The following is a 20,086-nucleotide window of genomic DNA, read 5'->3' as shown; positions in this document are numbered from 1 at the left end:
GATGTTATAAACAAAAAGGTCATCACAGAACAATGTAATTTGTAGAATATGACACAAACGATGAATTAAAGGACTGAGAAAATGATTAGTGCTCATTACGTACAACTAAATGCTAACAAGTGTACGAGATATTAAATAAACTAAAGCATAACGGAATTAACTAATACACTACACTTATTTCGTTTCGGTGAAACACATTTTACTGCCATAAATGTTGATAAAATACGTCTCAGAACTTGGATTGAGCTATTCCCCATCAATCGATCGGAATATAATAAATTTATACATTACTTCTGAAGATGAAACAGTCATGTTTATTCTTCTTCTTACGACTATACCCGTTTGCCTATTGGTGATGTTAGGCTGCCGACAGGGTAACGAAGCATATGCAACAGACAATGCTATAAAAGTAACACAATTGATTAAATGTTTAGTTTAATAGAAAATGGTGTTTATAGACACATTACTGAAAAGACTAAACTACTATCGTTACTCCAAACTGTTTGTGGTAGTCAACGGAAACTATGATTTCTTATTTTATAAATTTAAGTTCAGTAACAATGGGCATACAGATCTAATATATAAATGAAAGTTATATGTTATCGCTGGCTCTTCCACTTTGTACCTAAAAGACTCCAAATACAGCTGTATCCAGTGGACAAAATGTTGCCTTAGGTATAATAATAATAATAATAACAATAACAATAATAATAATGAGGACTTTGTATAGCGCCTAATCTTTAGAAGCTCCACGCTCTTTACAACATTAGACAACACATATAAGATAAAAAATATATAATGATATGATTACAAAAACAAACACCATGAAATTAGAAAACATTTAAAAAAAACATGCTGAGAATAATTAAGGGAGGCAACATTATTAGGTCTTTAAGTTTGTTCTTGCAGTCGAAATAAGTGAGTTTTGAGAGCACTCTTGAATGTGATCACTGTGTCTTTGTGTCTAAGTTCAGTGGGCAATTCATTCCACGTTGTTGGACCCTGGTATGCAAAAGAACGCTGTCCATATGACTTTGTATACAACAGGTCATTGTTTTAGATCCGTTATTGTGCATTACATATGTTAATGATATGGACATCAACCATTTAATTGTGACGAGTCCTTTAGCCGGCGTATTCATCGGATGATATGTACGAAATGAATACATACTGAAAATGGATTTACTAAACTATTGATGATTGATCAATGCAGTGCGTGTTTGACTTTAATTTAAGCAACACTAAGATGTGATATTCCCCCATATGCAAATCGGCCTGATGAATGAGTGTACATGTATCTGCCGAATGTTCTGAACTGTCTACTACGCCTTGTCGTAATATTAACAAGATTGACAATACTCAGATACAGGTGCACAAGGCACGCACTTTTAAAATATGATAACAAACCATATACAAATATAATATAATTTTTGTTTATTCATAATACCATGTCCCCTTTCCACTTCCAGTGCGTGAATATTTAAACGGGGTAGGATGGAGCGTGATAGACACATTCTACTTTGCTTTACAAAATTGAACGTTTCAGCTTTTTGGAGAGCCCTTTTAAGTCCGACATCGATTCCACATATCAGTTGAGAAACATCGGACTAGTTACATTATATATTTGACTGGACACGAGGTCGATTATAAAGATACTTTGTGGAAATGTTTCATGCTAGATGTAGTAGCTAATATTATGGATGACACGTGAGCAAGACTGATTCAAACTTATTGTAGTCTGATTTAACCGGTGGTCATAATAACTATAGAAACGCACTCCAGAATATTTTGGAGCACATATACATTGGACGGCATATTATCCATATAATCGCATACATGGGAAAATTCCAAGTGACCGATGACCAGTCAGATTGAGGTGTCGCTAAATGCTACGTTCTCCCTTTAGAGGCTACTACCTATTATCAAAAGGATCACAGTGAGTTCTTGCTTAAGCGCTATTGAACACAATCTATCTATCTATCTATCTAGTAGCTGTTTGGTGGATGTGTTCATATACAACAATTGTTGCAGGCAGAAAATGCAGTTTCAATGACACTGCATTGATGGAAAACACAGTAACATCTCTGTTCCATTTGTAATAACGCAGCGTCATTCTCTTAATAAGTTTCCTATGTACCAATGTTATTATTTTGGTGTGTGTCTGTGTGTGTGCGTTTTGGATTTTTATATGAAATATCTCATTTGTCATTTCATTTTTTACGTACAAAATCTCGAATCCATCTGGGGTTTCCTGCATCAAATTTTCGGAAATCATTGAATTAGAATGGTCCCATTGGAAACCCCACTAAAATCTGAGCATGAATGTATGAGGTATTATACACTGCATGGATATATTTTATGAAAGTGGAGTCTGTGATAACAGTCATCATCTGTATGGATATATTTTATGAAAGTGGAGTCAGTGATAACAGTCATCATCTGTATGGATATATTTTATGAAAGTGGAGTCTGTGATAACAGTCATCATCTGTATGGATATATTTTATGAAAGTGGAGTCAGTGATAACAGTCATCATCTGTATGGATATATTTTATGAAAGTGGAGTCAGTGATAACAGTCATCATCTGTATGGATATATTTTATGAAAGTGGAGTCAGTGATAACAGTCATCATCTGTATGGATATATTTTATGAAAGTGGAGTCAGTGATAACAGTCATCATCTGTATGGATATATTTTATGAAAGTGGAGTCTGTGATAACAGTCATCATCTGTATGGATATATTTTATGAAAGTGGAGTCAGTGATAACAGTCATCATCTGTATGGATATATTTTATGAAAGTGGAGTCTGTGATAACAGTCATCATCTGTATGGATATATTTTATGAAAGTGGAGTCAGTGATAACAGTCATCATCTGTATGGATATATTTTATGAAAGTGGAGTCTGTGATAACAGTCATCATCTGTATGGATATATTTTATGAAAGTGGAGTCAGTGATAACAGTCATCATCTGTATGGATATATTTTATGAAAGTGGAGTCTGTGATAACAGTCATCATCTGTATGGATATATTTTATGAAAGTGGAGTCTGTGATAACAGTCATCATCTGTATGGATATATTTTATGACAGTGGAGTCTATAGTTGTTGAAACTGGAGTCAGTGATAACAGTCATCATCTGAGTCGTTATATTTTTGAAACTGCAGTCAGTAATAACAGTTAAGAAAAAGTCGTTGATTTATAGTGTTGTTAATAACCTAAGAGACAAACATTAGTCAACGCCGGATCCCTTTATTTAAACAGAGCGTTCAGATTTGCAACAGTTTTTCAAATTAGAATTGCTTTCACGCATTATATGTACTCGGATACTGAAGCTACATGTTCTTCACATCTCTTTTTATATCACCGCTGGGTACAATCATACATATCATACAGTAAATTAATGCTAAGTTGTCCATGAAAGTATGGCTTTATGGTATGCCCCGACGCTTGGATGGTGTCAGCCTTGTACGTTTATGATCAAGGTTTAAACCACAGTTTATTAACTTCAACACATCCTACCTTAAGAGCGCTGTCTGTGTCGGCATTTCGTTGCTCCAACACCTTTGCATAATGTTTCTTTTGTTCGTCGAGAGAGCGCTTGTCCCATGACCAATCAAGAAATTCGAAAAAATAAAGTTCTGGATGCAAAGCACTCCGATTTAGATGTTTGCATTGATCAGGGCAGAGGTCAAATCCACCAGAGAAACATATTCCCGTTTTTAATGCGCTCCTTAATGTTGGAGGTTTTCTCCAGTTCGCATGGTAACGGTAATGTATGCTTGACCTTGGCTTTGGACATTTTTGGTCATCAGTAACGTTGGTTTGATAAAACTCATAGGGTTGTCGGTTTGGGGAATTAGACTCCCCGTGCCATGTGCCATTGTTATATGATCTTAAATGAAAATGAAACTTATATTTGTCTCTATGGAAGGACCACATATACTGAGTCATAATACTGAACTGGGATATTGGTTGACCTGAATATTGTCTATATATCTCATCAAAAGATTTGTTGTGAAGCTTTTCTAGATATTTTCTTAATTCAACAATATGGGATACCTCCATTATGACGGGGAAATATGCCATACCTCTCATGACTTCCTTTGATTTGTACATTGATGCTGTGGAAAGAGATTCCTTTCTGTAATATAGTTCATCTGACTTTCCGTAAAATCCAAAAACTACAGGCTTCCCTTCTTCGAACAAAATCTCTGGTATCACTCTGGTTATGAACACGGTATCTGTATCCAAAAAACCAACATATTTTTTCTTTATTTTATCCTCCGGGTAAAAAAAGTCTCTCTGCATTCTCTCATGGCCTTTACGATGATAAATACCCGGATCAATCGGACTTTGATATTCTACTCGAGGGTAGGGATATGTTCCTGGCAATTTCAACCCGAGTTCCTTATCTTGGGAATTTTCTTCATCAAGAACAATTACGATAGACACATTTCCTGGCCAAAAGTATCTCAAACTCGGAAGCAGAAAATCGTAATATTGCTTAGTGAATCTACTAGTCATGCGAAGGTATAACTCTAAGTTCTCAAAGGCAACTTGATTTTCTTTTCCGTTGTGTTCACAATCAACACAGTCATCTTGAGGTTGTTTCCAGATGTAATTGTGTAACTGATGTTCATACACATAATAAATAGCCAAGAAAGAGACGCAAATCCATACCGCCAGGAAATAAGTGATGAAACATTTCAAGGACATGTTTCTTCAAATACTCAGCTGTTCTTGTCTTTGTCGTTATCACATTAAGACCTGGAAGTTAAAGATCAATCTGTTCTGATGAACCTATAAAAAGGAAATATACTGATAGATTATGTGTTAATTAACCGCTTCCAGTAGTAACGGGGGACGATTGAGCCTCAAATGAGTTTATATAGTTAAAACGGTGGAAAAATGTTTAGGGCAAAACGGCAATTTAACATGGTTGGACCGTATAAGAACGAGGGGAATTTAACCACGTTGACATAAATGATAACGTTATTACAAACAGCTGATCTCATTTGAGCGGGAACTTAGTAACAGGGAATGAGTTGACCTCAATAAGCACTATTCCATGTGGGTAGCGAAGATTATGCCTCAAATATTTTTCTATAAGAAAAAAGTCGGAACAAATTCTAGTCTCAAGGAAATTCAAAGGCTCAAAACATTTTATCTAGCCTCAAATGAAATTTAACAGGGAATTACAGTCTCAACGTAATATGAACAGGGATAATATAACCTCAAACGGAAAATGAACACGTGAATGGTACTTGGGGGATCAAACCAGAATTGAAAATGGGTGACGTAATAGGGGTTATATAGTTTGTTTTGGTAACAGTATAGTTTTATCTCTTTGTAGGCAATTTAGAAATGGAAAAACCTAGTATATGTTTATAGCTACAACTGGTGGAAGTTACTGTTGAAAAACCTAGTATCTATGTATTGCCTCGTCCTGTAATATAATCGAACGGAACAACCTAGTACCCATTTATAGCTTCGAAAGTTAATTTCTCGCTTCAATGATGTCAATGCACTGGCCACTGAGGAGAAATGGCAACAGTGTTGCAAGTGACTTACCTCAATATGGTGGTGATTTAGCAAAATTGTTCGAGTTGGAGTCGATGCGTTTTGGATAGATTTATAACGGGATGCTGGATGGTATATAAGGTATGTGAAATTATGTTTGTAAGATTTTTCTCCTGCTCTTAGATTCTAAGCTAACACAGGCATTAAATGTGTGTGTGTGTTTTTTGTGTGTGTCTATGTTTTGTTTGTACTTATAAAAAACATTTCACATACCTACGGTAACTCGTATTGAGGGCAACTCGAACACCTTCACTAAGTTCCCGCCCGATCGAGGCCAGGCACTTTTTTCCCCGTAGCATTTCCTACAATTGTAGATATAACTATACACTGGGGTTTTCCATAGGATTTTCCACAAGTTGTAGCTCCAAATAGATACTAGCGTTTTAAATACGATTTTACCACAAATTATGGCTCAAAATATATACTAGGTTTTTCCATAGGATTTTAAAGCAATATGATGCTATAAATAGATAATATCGGTTTTCCATTCCTCACTTGCCTATAAAAGATACTCTTTCACTATTAACCGAACCTTCTTGTCTTTGTGTTGTATAATTATTTGTTATTTGTTTGTTTGTTTGTGTATGTCTATGTTTTGTTTGTCCCTATAAACCCTTTGTCCCAAAAAACCCTTTTTGAGCGATAGAGGTAAACTCGAACATCATAGACCAATGAGTCAGCCGTTTGCAACACTGTTACCATTTCTCACCCAGTGGCCGGTGACGTCATCGAAGATAGATAGTTTGAGTCTATAAATGTATATCAGGTTTTTCATAGGGTTTTACTACAAAATGAGGCTATTAATAGATACTAAATTTTTGCAAAGAAACTTCTACCAGTTGAATCTATAAATATATACTGGGTTTTCTTGCATATCATTTTTCAACAAATTGAGGCAAAAATAGATCCTAGGTTTTTCCGTAGGATTGTACCACAGATTATGGATATGCGTGCCTGTGATTCGATTTTTAAGGTAGCTTTAAAAATATTTTAGTGATATCGCTACGATGGCAGGAGAATGTTAGTGTTTAGTGATATACATCAGTATATAGTTATGTCTTTCATTGGTACATAATGCTGCAGATATCTAGCATCATTCCTACCCAGTAACATTATCCTGACACCAGGCTTATCAGTCATAACACTTCTTCTTAATGCTGAGAGACAAGCTAAGCTCTTGTTAGTACAATTTAAAAAAAAGTCTTTGACATGACTCAGCTGGGGTTCGATCCCGCGCCACCGCATCTGAAGCCGCTTAGCGACATGCAGTATCTCTTAGCAACATTTGTATTTACTACTTACCATGGCAACTCTTAATGGCTTTTACTTGTGACCTGTAGTGATTTTTTTCATGTTGGTTACATATTCTTTGTTAGCTACGAGTACATTGTAGTGATATTATTGGGAAATAGCTACTTAAATTACATTTTCTCTTAATTAATATGTAGATAGTATGTTTATACCATGACCTTACATTCCCCTCCCCCGTTGTGTAGAATACCTCAACCATGAACGTTTACTCCTTTCACCCATGACGTAGAATGCCTATAATATGACCTTACGTTAACCTCTATCATTTAGTATGACTATAAAATGACCTGACCCACCAGTAGAATGCATATACCATGGCATTACATTCCCTTCACTCACTGGGTAGAATGTCTATAGCATGATATTGAATTACCCTCTGTCATCATGAAGAATAATTACAGTACCTTTGATTACCATCACTGTCAGGCAGAATAACTATCAAATGATAATATAAGCATCAATCATCATGTAGAACGCATATAAAATTACCAACATTCGTCATGTAGAATGCATATACATTGATCATGCATTACCCTCCGTATAAGATAGAATGCCGTTGAGTAGTTTATTTTACCGTCACTCATCGTGTAGAATGCCTATCGCCTCACTCAATCTTTTAGAAGGATAAGACATTGACCGTTCATTACCATCACTATCATTCAGACTTATTACATATATTTGATCTAATCTGTGTTTGATTTAATTTGATTGTTTGTGGGCTTTGGAATCTTTTTTCCAGCAAAAGTGAAACTATGGTTTGACAGAACTTCAGTTGAGAGAAGTTTAGAGTTTGGTACCAATGGAGTTCTTTCTCTCTTGCTCATTCTTCAAATTTTTCTTCAGATTAGATATTACGGCCCTTACAAATTTAAGAAGAAAATGAATGAGTTAAGTTATAATATTAGTGCTGGGATCTAAATAAATTATCGGAGTCCGAGGATATTTAATGAGATAGTCATGTTAAACACACAATTAATTTAGTTGTCCCACTCAGTGAAGATTTATGCGAAGGGATATCATCGGATTTTAATGATTTTGGAGTGACAAATCTTCGGATTTTAGAAATTATGAAACATCTGGACCAGAATATATCACGTTTGCAAGGGCTAGAAAGAAATGAACTTAAACAGGTATTATTTGAATATGAGCACTTATTTCCAGCTGTTCGTAGAAGAGCAAACAATATTCTCCATGACATTGAAATTTAAATTCCAAACATGTGAAAAACACCCGTTCAAGATGAACCCTCTCAAACAGGAATTCTTGAAAGAAGAAATTCAATATTTGCTGGAGAATGATTTGATATAGCCCAGAAAAAGTGACTGGAGTTCACCATGAATACGTGTTCTAAAACCAGATTAAACTGTCCGTATGTGTACTGATCACAGGAAAGTGAATAGCGTGACAAAAACAGACTCATTCCAATTACCAAGAGTCGACGATTGTATTGATAAGAACCGGAGTGCCAAGTATGTCACCAAATTTGACCTTCTGAAAGGATTTTGACAAATTCCACCAACGCAAAGAGCTTTGTAAATTTCGGCATTCGTGACTCCAGATGGACTTTACCAATATAAAGTAATGTCATTTGGGATGAAAGGGTCGCCATGTACGTTTCAATGTCTCATGAATATGATTACCTCTGGTCTAGACAAGTGTGATGCTTCCATTGACGATGTCATCATTTACAACGACAACTACAAAGAACATTTAGCAACAATTCGGAAATTTTTGACAGACTCACTGATGCATGTTTGGCAATTAATTTATCTAAATGTGAGTTCACTCGTGCTAGAGTAATTTTTCTAGGACACATCGTGGGACATGGGACAAGTTAAACCTATATATTCTAAGGTCAAGGCTACCTCTTATTTCCCTGTCTCTGTAAATAAAAAGCAACTGATGCGATTTTTTGGTATGGCCGGATACTATCGAAAATCTTGTTCCAAATTTTCCATAAATTGCTGAATACCTGATAAATGTACTGATTAAGAAAAACAAGTTCCTTTGGAATTATACATATCAGGAGGCTTTCGACAAATTGAAAGCCATACTTGAAGCGCGCCACTTCTTACAGCTCCAAATTTCAGCCAATTATTTAAATATTCTGTTGATGCAAGTGATGTTGGGGCTGGAGCAGTTTTGATTCAAGGAGATGAAAATGGTATTGATCATCCAGAGTGCTACTATTTTTCTAAGAAATGAAATAAACACCAAATAAATTATTCAACAGTCGAGAAGGAATGTTTGGCTTTGATATTGGCATTACAACATTTTGAAGTTACCTTAATTCAGCTCCTTCTTCGATTGTTGTGCTTAGTGATCACAACATCCTTACTTTCATCAAAGACTTCTAAGGTAGAGTTTGTTGTTACATGAATATAATCTTGACATCAGACATATCAACGGAAAATATACTTTATTAGCAGATGCACTTTCCCGTGTAAAACAATGTGTTATTTCATGTACACTCTGTGTAATTCATAAGTGTTATTATTGTTTTACATGAATCTGTGGTAAAAAGAAAGCTTTATCATATATATCGTTCTTTTTCTTTATGGGGGAATTGTTATATATATTTGATTTAATGTATATTTGATTTAAGTTGTGTTTGATTTCGTTTGATTGTTTGTGGGTTTTGGGATCTTTTCATTTTCTAAGCATTTCAATATAATGTAATTTTGCTTACTGCGAATTTGTTTTCCAGAAAATTCAGTTTGACCTAAGTTTTCCTTCGATACCTAATAATAGAAACACTTGTTTCTATTTTTGACTTAGTTTCTGGCCTTGATTGAGGGTCAAGTAAACTACTTTTTCTTAGAGGAAAGTGATTGGTTCTTATCAATGACACACACGAGCTATGTAACATTATCACGCCATCCTCTATTTCGCAATTAGGCATTTCCATAATTGCAAAATACTTAGTATTAATAGTGATGTTTATAGAGATCTCATAGTCCGGGCTTTTAAACAATTGATGTCAAGTTGTTTTCTTCTGTTGTGACCAGTATTGAAGATTTTGAGTGTTTGAGTTTTATGTTAATTTTTCTTCAGATTATTTTGACTCTAGAAGAGTAATTCGTTTCTCTGGAAATAGTATTGTATTCATACAGAACTCTTGAACCAGGACATTTCTTGAAAAGTTTATTTGGATTTCCAAGACCGGAGAATTAATTAGTTGTTTGTACAAGGAACTGTAAACGCCAACAGAGTAAAGACTACATCATACTCCATCGCCTTCCATCGCCTTCCATCTTGGATACTTCGTCTGGACTCGAACATGGAATCATTAGAACATTTCAATATTAGGACTTCAAAAATGTTAATCGTGGATTATTGTTTTATTTTTGGATTTGATTCTGGAAACCGTACGTTCTCATATTTTTTTATTTTTACTGTATTTTTCCATGGAAATACATTTTTTGTTATATTTTCCAAAGATTGTTGTTTTCACTCATTATTGTGTTACTGTTTATCTGAGTCTAAAAACCTAACAGAATGACTATACAATGACGTTATATTCCCACTGCTCATCGAGTAGTATACCTTACAGTATCGTACAGTACCTTCTTTCATCAGGATACATGCTAATGAGATGTGCTAAAAATATATATAGATACGTTTTAACAATTTGATTAGCATAAGATGTACTGGAGAAGAAAGAATGATAGGAATATGGATAACAAGCAAAGGAAGAAGAGAACCAAAAATATTGAGAAAGAACTCATTGACTTTTCAGAAGACGTAAAATTGGAAAATATAGATTTTAGTTCTTGCAAATATAAATTCTCGTTTTGAATTTACGTCGTTGTCATCGTTTACGAATTGAAGACATCTGCTAACCAAACTAGGCATTGGTACTAGTCGTCAGAAACGTAATCCACACTGCATTGGTAGAACACATCATAACTATCATCCACATTACACTGGTAAAAGCCATCATAAATATAATCCATACTGCATTGGTACAAGTCATCATAAATACAATCCACAATGCATTGGTAGAAGCCATCATAAATATAACCCACACTGCATTGGTACAAGTCATCATAAATACAATCCACAGTGCATTGGTAAAAGCCATCATAAATATAATCCATACTGCATAGGTACAAGTCATCATAAATACAATCCACAATGCATTGGTAGAAGCCATCATAAATGGAACCCACACTGCATTGATAGAAGTCATCATAAATATAATCCACACTGCACTGATAGAAATCATCATAATTATAACACACTGCATTGGTACGAGACATCATACATATAATCCACACTGCATTGATAGAAGTCATCATTAATATAATCCACACTGCACTTATATAAATCATCACAAATATAATACACACTGCTATGGTACGAGTCATCATAAATATAATCCACACTGCATTGATACAAGTCTTCATGAATATAATCCAATATACATTGGTAGAAGTCATCATAAATATAATCCACACTGCATTGGTAGAAGTCATCATAAATAAAATCCCCAATACATTGGTAGAAGTCATCATAAATATAATCCACACTGCATTGGTACTAGTCATCTTAAAAATAATCCACACTACATTGGTACAAGTCATCATAAATATATTCCATATAAGCCTGCTAGAAATGTCAGAAATGTAATCTGCATAGCACTGTTAGAAGTCGTCTTAAATGTAATAGACATGTCACTAACATAAGCCATCATTAATGTAATCCATATAAAATTGTAAGAAGCAAGAATGTGAGTTAGGAGTATCATGTTCATTGCCAAACTGTCTAATTTGTCTAAGTAGTCTACTGAGAGGATTACATTTACTTTCACTAACTTTAATAGTCGATATTACCATTGATTCTTTGATTATGCACGCATTTAATTGATCATTGACTGCTTAGAGCTCTACGCCATTTTAAACCATTTCCAAAGTTGGAGAGCTCGCGGAAGGTTCATAATGTATTGAAAACATTTTATTCCCTGTCTTTCATGATGGTCCAAAGGCCTAATGGTGTTTTTCATCTTGATTTTGCCAATAGTGCAGAAAAATGTATCCACATTTTTAGAAGGACTGACAGCGTGGCTTTGTATGTAATAGTGTACAGATGAGGACCAGTTATCACAGGAGAATAATGAAATAATAATAAATAATAATAACAATAATACTAATACTACTAATAATAATAATAAAGAGATGAAGAAAAAAGGAAGAAATAATCATGAAGATGACTGTTGGAAATCCGATAATTGCATCTGATATTCATCCATTAATTTTAGCAGATGTCAATGGTAAATACATGCATAGATGGATTTACTGATAGGCAGATAGATAAAAATGAATCTTACCTCTTACGTTATTGAAGACAGATGTAAACTACTACGCTTTCTCAAAGGTTCTGATAAAATATTGCCAGGTATGTTCTTTGTAATGCGTGTGTATACTTTTATTTCTCATACCTTGTATGGGATATACCTTGGACTAATACATTTTATAAATGCGATTAGAAAATGTTCGTGCATAACGATACAATTGGTATTATGATTTACATACATCCCAAATGCGTCGATTACTGATGCATAGATTGCAATATCATTAAAACACCTATGTATGGCATATTTTACTTATGTAAAGACTACATTAAGAAGCTTTCTTTAAACCTAAATTATTTCTGCATGACCAATTGTGTAAGGCTAGACGCACCTGTTTACTTTTCTTATGAAAGGTGAAATATCAAATATACAATGATAATAACATTGTTAAGACAGTCTGTAAATTTAAAAATTACAATAAATAAAACATTGCGAGACATTCAGTATAACTGGAAAAAATAATACCATGATGAAAAGGTTTTAAGATATATAATAAAATTTTACGTAATCTACTTATACGACTAGTCTTGTAAAATAATTATAACACTAAAATTATCATGCAGTTCTTGTTATCTTTATTTTTTATATGTTAGTTTACTCTTCTTTTTTATTACTATTATTTGTTTTGTATAATATCAGCAGAACATATTTATGGGTGACTACGGTTATTATTTTGCTTCAGCCAAGTGTGGTGAAATTCATTCTCATTATTCTCAATCTTCCTATTGCATACATACTATCAACATAGAAATACCAGTAACACTGAAGTACAAATGTTTGCGAAGAGAATGGCGCCATAATTTAGTTTGAATCAAGAGTAAGGAAAGTAAAAATGTTAGTGTTGTATTAGTCCTACATTAACAACCATGACGTCTGTTCACTTGCAATCAAACCTTTACCTGCTCGTGTATGAAATATAAACTGCATTTAAATTAACATAAGAGCAATAACTGAAATATCATTATAATCGTAAAACTGGTTTGGTGTGGTCTATTGTAACCGTGAAATGGGCGTGTATTACTGACGTTACCTGTGACGTATGAAAGAGAATGTATCGAGGTTATCATTTCAAACAAATTTGACTCAGAAGTTGGCCGTATGTTGGCCAATAGCTGCTCATGTCTTATGACAGCTATGCAACACACTCAGAAGACTACGTATCGAGCAGTTATTGCGACACTGACTATCTCAAAATTTCAGAATACATATATAATGAATAAAACGACAACATCGATTGATGTTGCGAAACAAGAGAAGTAAGCACCTCTCCTGACAGGTTCGAAGGCATTAGAGTCGTTAATATGGCGTTATCGTCGATACACACTTGAGCGAAAAACCTCTCTGCAATTATCATACCCCATTGGGCTGACAAAATAGAACAGTACCTGCTTCAATATGTTTGACACGGTAAGGCGGGAATTAATTTTTTTCCTAAGAAAGACAAATACGGCAAGCCTTTGTTCAATGTGTTGGTAGCGAAATATGTATACGGTGGTTTAAAATTTCAGTACAAGCAGGTTTCATGTGAAAGCTTAGTCTATGGTATCAATCTTAGCAATAGCGATGAATGTTACTGTAGTAGGTATAAAAAAAGGTTATTGTTACTAAATAGGAAATTAAATACAGCTTAGATTATATGATTTTGTGCAAATAATTTGAAATTGACTCACTATCTTTGTACTTCAAACAATAAAATAAGATATAGTAAAAAAATACCTGTTTGAGAATTACCAGAGTCCAAATATATTCTTCCTATGAAAAGAATTGTATATTTAGTATTAAACAATAAACGTATTGTCTGTAATACTGAAATAGTTCAAAATCTTAAATTTAAAGTCACTATCGTTGGAAAGAAAACGGTTAATGCGGCTGTCGTTGACTTGGGACCTGATGGAGATGTCGCTGTTGGATCCATTGAATTCTGTTTAGGGCGTGGATAGATTTTATTTCAACCTGGATAGCAGGTAGCAAGAATTTGGGGCTGCACGAGGTACTGTATGCATTCGACGTGTCGGTGATTTCAAGTGTTACTGCAAGAAGAATTATCATCGGCGATGTATACGTTTTATGCTGGAAATCCTCTCAGTTGTAACTGTATTCTTTCCCGTTGTGATATTCCCGACCCTGGTGTTTTAGACCAGACCATTCTTGTGGGCGAAAAGTACGAAAATCACAAAAGAGTTGTCCAATCGTTGCGGAGTGACACCATGATATTCGTCCACCTATTCTTATAAAAGGATTTTTGATCATAACTTAAGAAAGGGTGTCAGTCCTAACGGTGTAGGTAAGTCTACATTGTTGGGGGATATTGGAAGTGGAGGTACGGAATCGCTGTACATTCTCCACCAATTGTAATGAAAGAGATTTTGTGTATCTTAACCTTCTACTCATGTCTTGCGTATGAGAACGAAATTGCCCATGGAGAGAGAGAGAGAGAGAGAGAGAGAGAGAAAAGTTAGAGTTCATGCTCTTTTAAAACATGGTGAACAATTGATAAAACATCCAATTTGGAATATTGAACGATCATGATGTGCTAATTACATCCTACGTAACTATACGGTTGCAAAGAAAACGCCCAACCCATCAATCTTGCGTTGGCGACCTTTGCCTTGTTCAAGTACAAGAGCCGCTGATTGTCCCTTTGTAAGGTAAACTCCCTCCCGAAAATGTTCGTATGGAATTTTCCTATTCCCCATACAAAGGCTATGCATTCCTTCTCAGTCAGGGAGTAGTTTCGCTCTATAGAGAGCAATTTCCTACTTGCATAAGCAATGGGTAATTTCATATTCTCTAATTCCTGTAGCAAAACAGACCCAAGACCCGTATGGGACGCATCAGTCGTCGGCACAAATGTTTTATTCCATTCTGGCAACTTTAAGATTGGAGCACTTATCAGTTATTGTGTTAATGCGTTAAATGCTTTTTCCTAGCAAACACCCCAGGGATGTTTGTTCGGTTGCCCTTTCCTAGTCAAATCTGTTAATGGGCTGACAATAGCCGCAAAATGGGGACAAATTTCCTGAAAGATGCAATGAAACCTAGCAAATATCTTACTTATTTCTGGCATAGGTGCATCTCTGATTGCATGACAAGAAATTGATACAGACATTTGGGAGTCGGGAATGCCGTTAACTCGCGGACATTATCAGCCATTGGTATCTGCCTATATCTGTTGGTGAGGTCTAACTTGGAAATGTATTTATGACCTGGCAACTTTAAAAATAAACATTCTATCTTTGTTCTGCGTCGACACGGTGATTTTGTTTAGTTTCTGAAAGTCAATGCAAAGATGGTTCGTCCCTTCTTTCATTCTGACTAACACAACAGGGGAAGACTACAGGGAACTTGTCTAACACTTCCCCACTTCTATGTTGATTGTCTCATGCGCATTAAAGGGTACTGGATATCTTTTAATCGCGATTGGCTCTGAGGTATTCAACATAATCTCGTGTTGAATCAATGTAATATGGCCTGGTTTATCCGTAAACACGTCTGGGTATTGGGACAAAACCTCTAAGATATGTGTCCGCTGACCCTTGGTTAAATCCGGGCATACATTGATCTTGTATATACCTTCTTTTAATACATCAGTTGGGTATTCAAGGGACATTTCTGTACTGAAGACGAATTCCGAGTAACGCGACCTCTCCTATATCACCTTTACACATACTACATTCAAGACCCTTTATCAATTGTTTGACTATGTTTTTCAACGTAACGTTACTGCAAATTTGACCTACTTTCCATGTCACTGACAGAGTTCAATTACTTTGAGACCGTTTTCTGACAAAACGTGCACGAACGACAAAATCGTGCTAAATCAGGGTTAACATTGGGTTAATAACATTCCCGTAATACATTAACCGTTGTTTTATTCATACTCAAATGGCCTGTCGTACTCGACTCGTGCGCCACCTTGAGTACATGCGACCTAAATTTCTGGGGAACCACTATTTGTAAGAGCATCCTATCAAGTGTAGAGTATTCCCTGTATATTAAGCCTTTTCGTGTTAGCAATTTAGAGGAATCCCTGTACTTACACTCCTCACGGTAACAGATAATGCTTTCTCCGCGGGTGCACGTAAAGACGCGTCACGTTCTTGTTCGTTCTGAAATTCGTCACGGGAGATATCAGTAACGGCTTCCGGTACTTTTAATTTACGTAAATATTTGTTGTCCTTATTGTCCATGCTTTTCAACGTTTTGCACTGCCTCGATGATCGGGAATCTTAAGTCGGACATGTTTTGGAGTCTAGATCCCTTTTACATTACTAATCGTAAGTTCATAGATCGGTTTGGCTATGCACAAAGCGTACATGGTTCCGGTCATTAAAGTTGTTTCGGTATCTATCCTTGCGACAGGAACGTGGTCGAGTGTTTTGTCCAGTAACATACAAGGTGATTTAAACCCAAACAACTGGTCATCACGGACGAGGCTGCGTTTCTCGACTACAGTAATGTGTCTTGTAAAACTCACTTCTTGTCCGTTGACAGTGCCATTTTCCGTCAGTACCCTTGCCTCGGGGAAATTACACGTGCGAATCGATTGGATTGCATTGCGACCGATCTCTGCACGCATCAATGGTTCGTACTCTGTTTCCCTCTTGGCCTGCTGAGAAATATAGAATTTTCCATCTACCAACCATCTGCATTCAGTGGCCACCGCGACTCTCTGGACTGGTCCCTTCCACTTAGGACAATTGGGATAGATATATCCCCACTCTATGCAAGTGAAACATTGATTGTGCTTATGCCGTCCCTTTTTGTCCCTACCAGGTTTTTCGGGTTCACTGGGTTTGTGGTCCTTGACATGATTCCCACCCTTGCCGTCTCGCGAGATGCCGTTCTGTGAACCTCCAGAGCTTCAGCGAATAAATCGTCCAGTGTGGCCATGTCATATATATTCGTGAAGGACTTTTCCCTCAAGAACAAATATAACTCCTTGCCTCAAGTTGCCAAGAGTTGGTCACGAAGTAAGAAATCGATAAATAACTCAAATGTCTTAACGACTTTATCACATTCCAACCATTGCTGAAAGTAATTGCACGTCCTACTAACGAACGGGGTGAATGTCTCGCCTCTGTCTGGTTTGCTGTACTTAAACTTCTGGCGAAACCATTGTTCGGTTAGGTCGAATTTCTTCAGACATGCGTCTTTCAACGCAAGGTAATTGACCGAATCGGCTGCGGATAAACGCGAATATATGTCTAATGCTTTACCTTTCAACAACTCGCTAAGGTGAAGCGACCAACCGTGTTTTTCCGTTTTTGTACAGTGGCATGCTTTTCAACGTTTTGAACCTGTTTAGGTAACTATCCATATTATTCATGTCGTCTTCAAATGGGAGCAATTTTGGACCTCTCAGTTTAAAATCATGTGACCCCTCTCTTCTAGTTTGGAATAGTCCACAATTTCTTTGATACTCCCCTCCATCGTCTATCTCCAAAGCGTTTAACCAAGTTTGTTTTTCCCTTTCTAACTTCATATCATCTACTTATTTAAGCAATTCTATATTCTCCTACTCTAATTCTATCTTCTAACTATTTGCTTCGGTTTCCCATTCTATCCTTTCCTTTTCGGCCTGTAATTATAATTCTATCTTCTCCTTCTCAGCCTCCTTTCCTAATTCTATCTTCTCCTTTTCAAAAGCCCTGTTCTTTTCTTCGGCTTTCCTTTCTATCTCTAGTTTCTCCTTCTCTGCTTCTTTTTCTTACTCTGTCTTCACCTTCTCTAATTATATCAACGCCTTCTTGGCTTCCCTTTCTATCTCTAATTTCTCACTTTCGATTTCCCTCTCCTTTAACCTTTGATCCCTTTCCTTAGCCTGTTATTCATGAACAAACGTCTATGGGATTCCCCTCGTAGCCAAACAATTTCCCCAGGTCTACAAGTTATTTCATTGATGACATTTCAAAAGTCTGATATGACCAACTTTAAGTACAGTATTATGCAGAAAATGTGTAATTAATATAATTTCAACAAACCGTATTTTCCTTCTCGAAAGGCATCATAAACATGAAAAATGTACTATAAATAAAGTAACGTTATGTGTCTCTTGTCAAGAGCGTCTGAAACACACAAAAGATCATACAAGAATAATGAAATGATAATTTCAGTGCTCCGTTAAATCCGAAATAATCCCACTTCTGACACCATTTGGAAGAAGATAATCGGGTGGGATTTCGGATTTACAACATAACACTTATGATGGTGATACAAATACAATGTTTAATAACGAACGAGTTAATTGAGAAACAATTTCTTATTAATACGTACGTGTGTATGATCCAAATATTGAATCAATTAACATGCAACGCTCGGACTTAATCATGCAATTATGAATAAATGGTTTGCACAGTACACGCACATGCGGTGATTAATTCACAATGATTTCACAAAGAAAGAATGATGTGTTTTACTCAGATAGTAAAGAAATGTAGTATTTTACTCATATATCATAATGTATTCACTAAAATATGGAACTTATGTAAACAAAAAGGGACAGATATACAAATTATCTTTACAGTCCCAAAAACACACCGGGGTTTTACAAACCCCAAATAATAGCCCACAGCTAAAATATTACATGTACGGAGTTATGCACTCCGTCACCAGCACACTCGGCTACACTGGCCAATCAAGCCGTCAATATTCCAGGTTGGTCAACCAAGCAGTTAGCACCCACCAATCTCGGTCAGTGAGGCTCTGTCACGTGCTACTCGACCAGCAACTGTTTATTCAGCTCTACGGCTGCAATGGTTCAGCTTCAAAGCCGTTATGGTCGACTCCGATCACTCTTATAACTGATCGCTCTGGTCAGCTCTACAGCTGACCACTCTAGTCACTCGTGTCAGCTGAATATATAGCTAACACCGTGCACTATGCATGACACGGGCATACACGATACAATGTAATGACGTTATATACTGTAAGTTATACAGATTACATTATCGGCACAATAATTGCAAACCAACAAACAGGTCCAGAAGTAAACCTTACATGATTATCATTTATGTAAGCCGCTGGACTTTTAGGATTGTGATGTGATGTGATTTTTATTTTTAACGTAGCTTTAACAATTTTTCAGTCATATCACTACGATGTCTGCAATGTGGCAGTTTATAGTGATGTCTAGCACTGGGGCATCATGCCGCAGACATGTAGCATGATGTCCCACCCAGTCACATTATACTGACACCAGGCCGACCAGTCCTACCACTAACCTCTTAATGCTGAACGCCAAGCGAGGCAGCTGTTAGTACCATTTTTCTCTGGTATGACTCGGCCGGGGATCGAACCCACGACCTCCCGCATCCGAGGCGGACGCTCTAACCACTAGGCCACCGGAGCGGTTTTAGGATTGTAATATAGATCCATTGAATATTGTTCTCAGATGTTATATCTATCAAATAATTTTCCTATTATAAATGTGCTAAATTAAATCAACTGTAAGGTATTTGAAAACATAGCGGGTACATATTTTGATTTTTGTACCGATATTGTTTAAAAGGTATTTTTTTTCGTTCTTTACAAAATTAAAACATTATATTTAACAAATCAGATCTTTTTATTTTGCCAAATTTATTTTCTATCTAGAGCAATATGCTCAAACTAATTATAAATTAAATTTTTTAAACTTACATTTATGTATAAACTTCACATCGTACAGTGTATAGTCAGACGGGGGTTGATAAGTTTTGACTAAATAAAACATTCCGACTCAGTAACTTCAGAGCTGGTTGTTTCATATTGATGTTTGTATTCTGCATAATTTATAGTTTTTAACTTTTTTGACAGCGTACTAAGGACTACGTAACTAAAACGGTCAGAA

The 20,086-nt window shown here is 35.9% G+C and overlaps 1 protein-coding gene across 1 annotated transcript; it reads right to left on the bottom strand.

The window, feature by feature from the left end:
• Positions 1–3,240: 3,240 nt before the first annotated feature.
• LOC149779719 (uncharacterized) lies at positions 3,241–12,310 on the bottom strand. Its single transcript, XM_089938673.1, has 2 exons — positions 12,232–12,310; positions 3,241–4,811 (listed from the first exon to the last, which is right to left on the bottom strand). The coding sequence occupies exon 2, from the start codon at positions 4,725–4,727 to the stop codon at positions 3,489–3,491; it is 1,239 nt and encodes a 412-aa protein (XP_089794799.1). The 5' UTR covers positions 4,728–4,811; positions 12,232–12,310; the 3' UTR covers positions 3,241–3,488.
• Positions 12,311–20,086: the final 7,776 nt, after the last annotated feature.

The sequence above is a fragment of the Sinohyriopsis cumingii genome, chromosome 17 (genome assembly GCF_028554795.1).
Source record: "Sinohyriopsis cumingii isolate HCF-2022 chromosome 17, ASM2855479v2, whole genome shotgun sequence".
Taxonomy (NCBI): Eukaryota; Metazoa; Mollusca; class Bivalvia; order Unionida; family Unionidae; genus Sinohyriopsis; species Sinohyriopsis cumingii.
This window is presented reverse-complemented; position numbering and strand designations above follow the sequence as displayed.

What these genes read in the sequence shown, in the direction of transcription:
- LOC149779719 (XM_089938673.1), bottom strand. Translation starts at nt 4,727, where the DNA reads ATGTCCTTGAAATGTTTCATCACTTATTTCCTGGCGGTATGGATTTGC.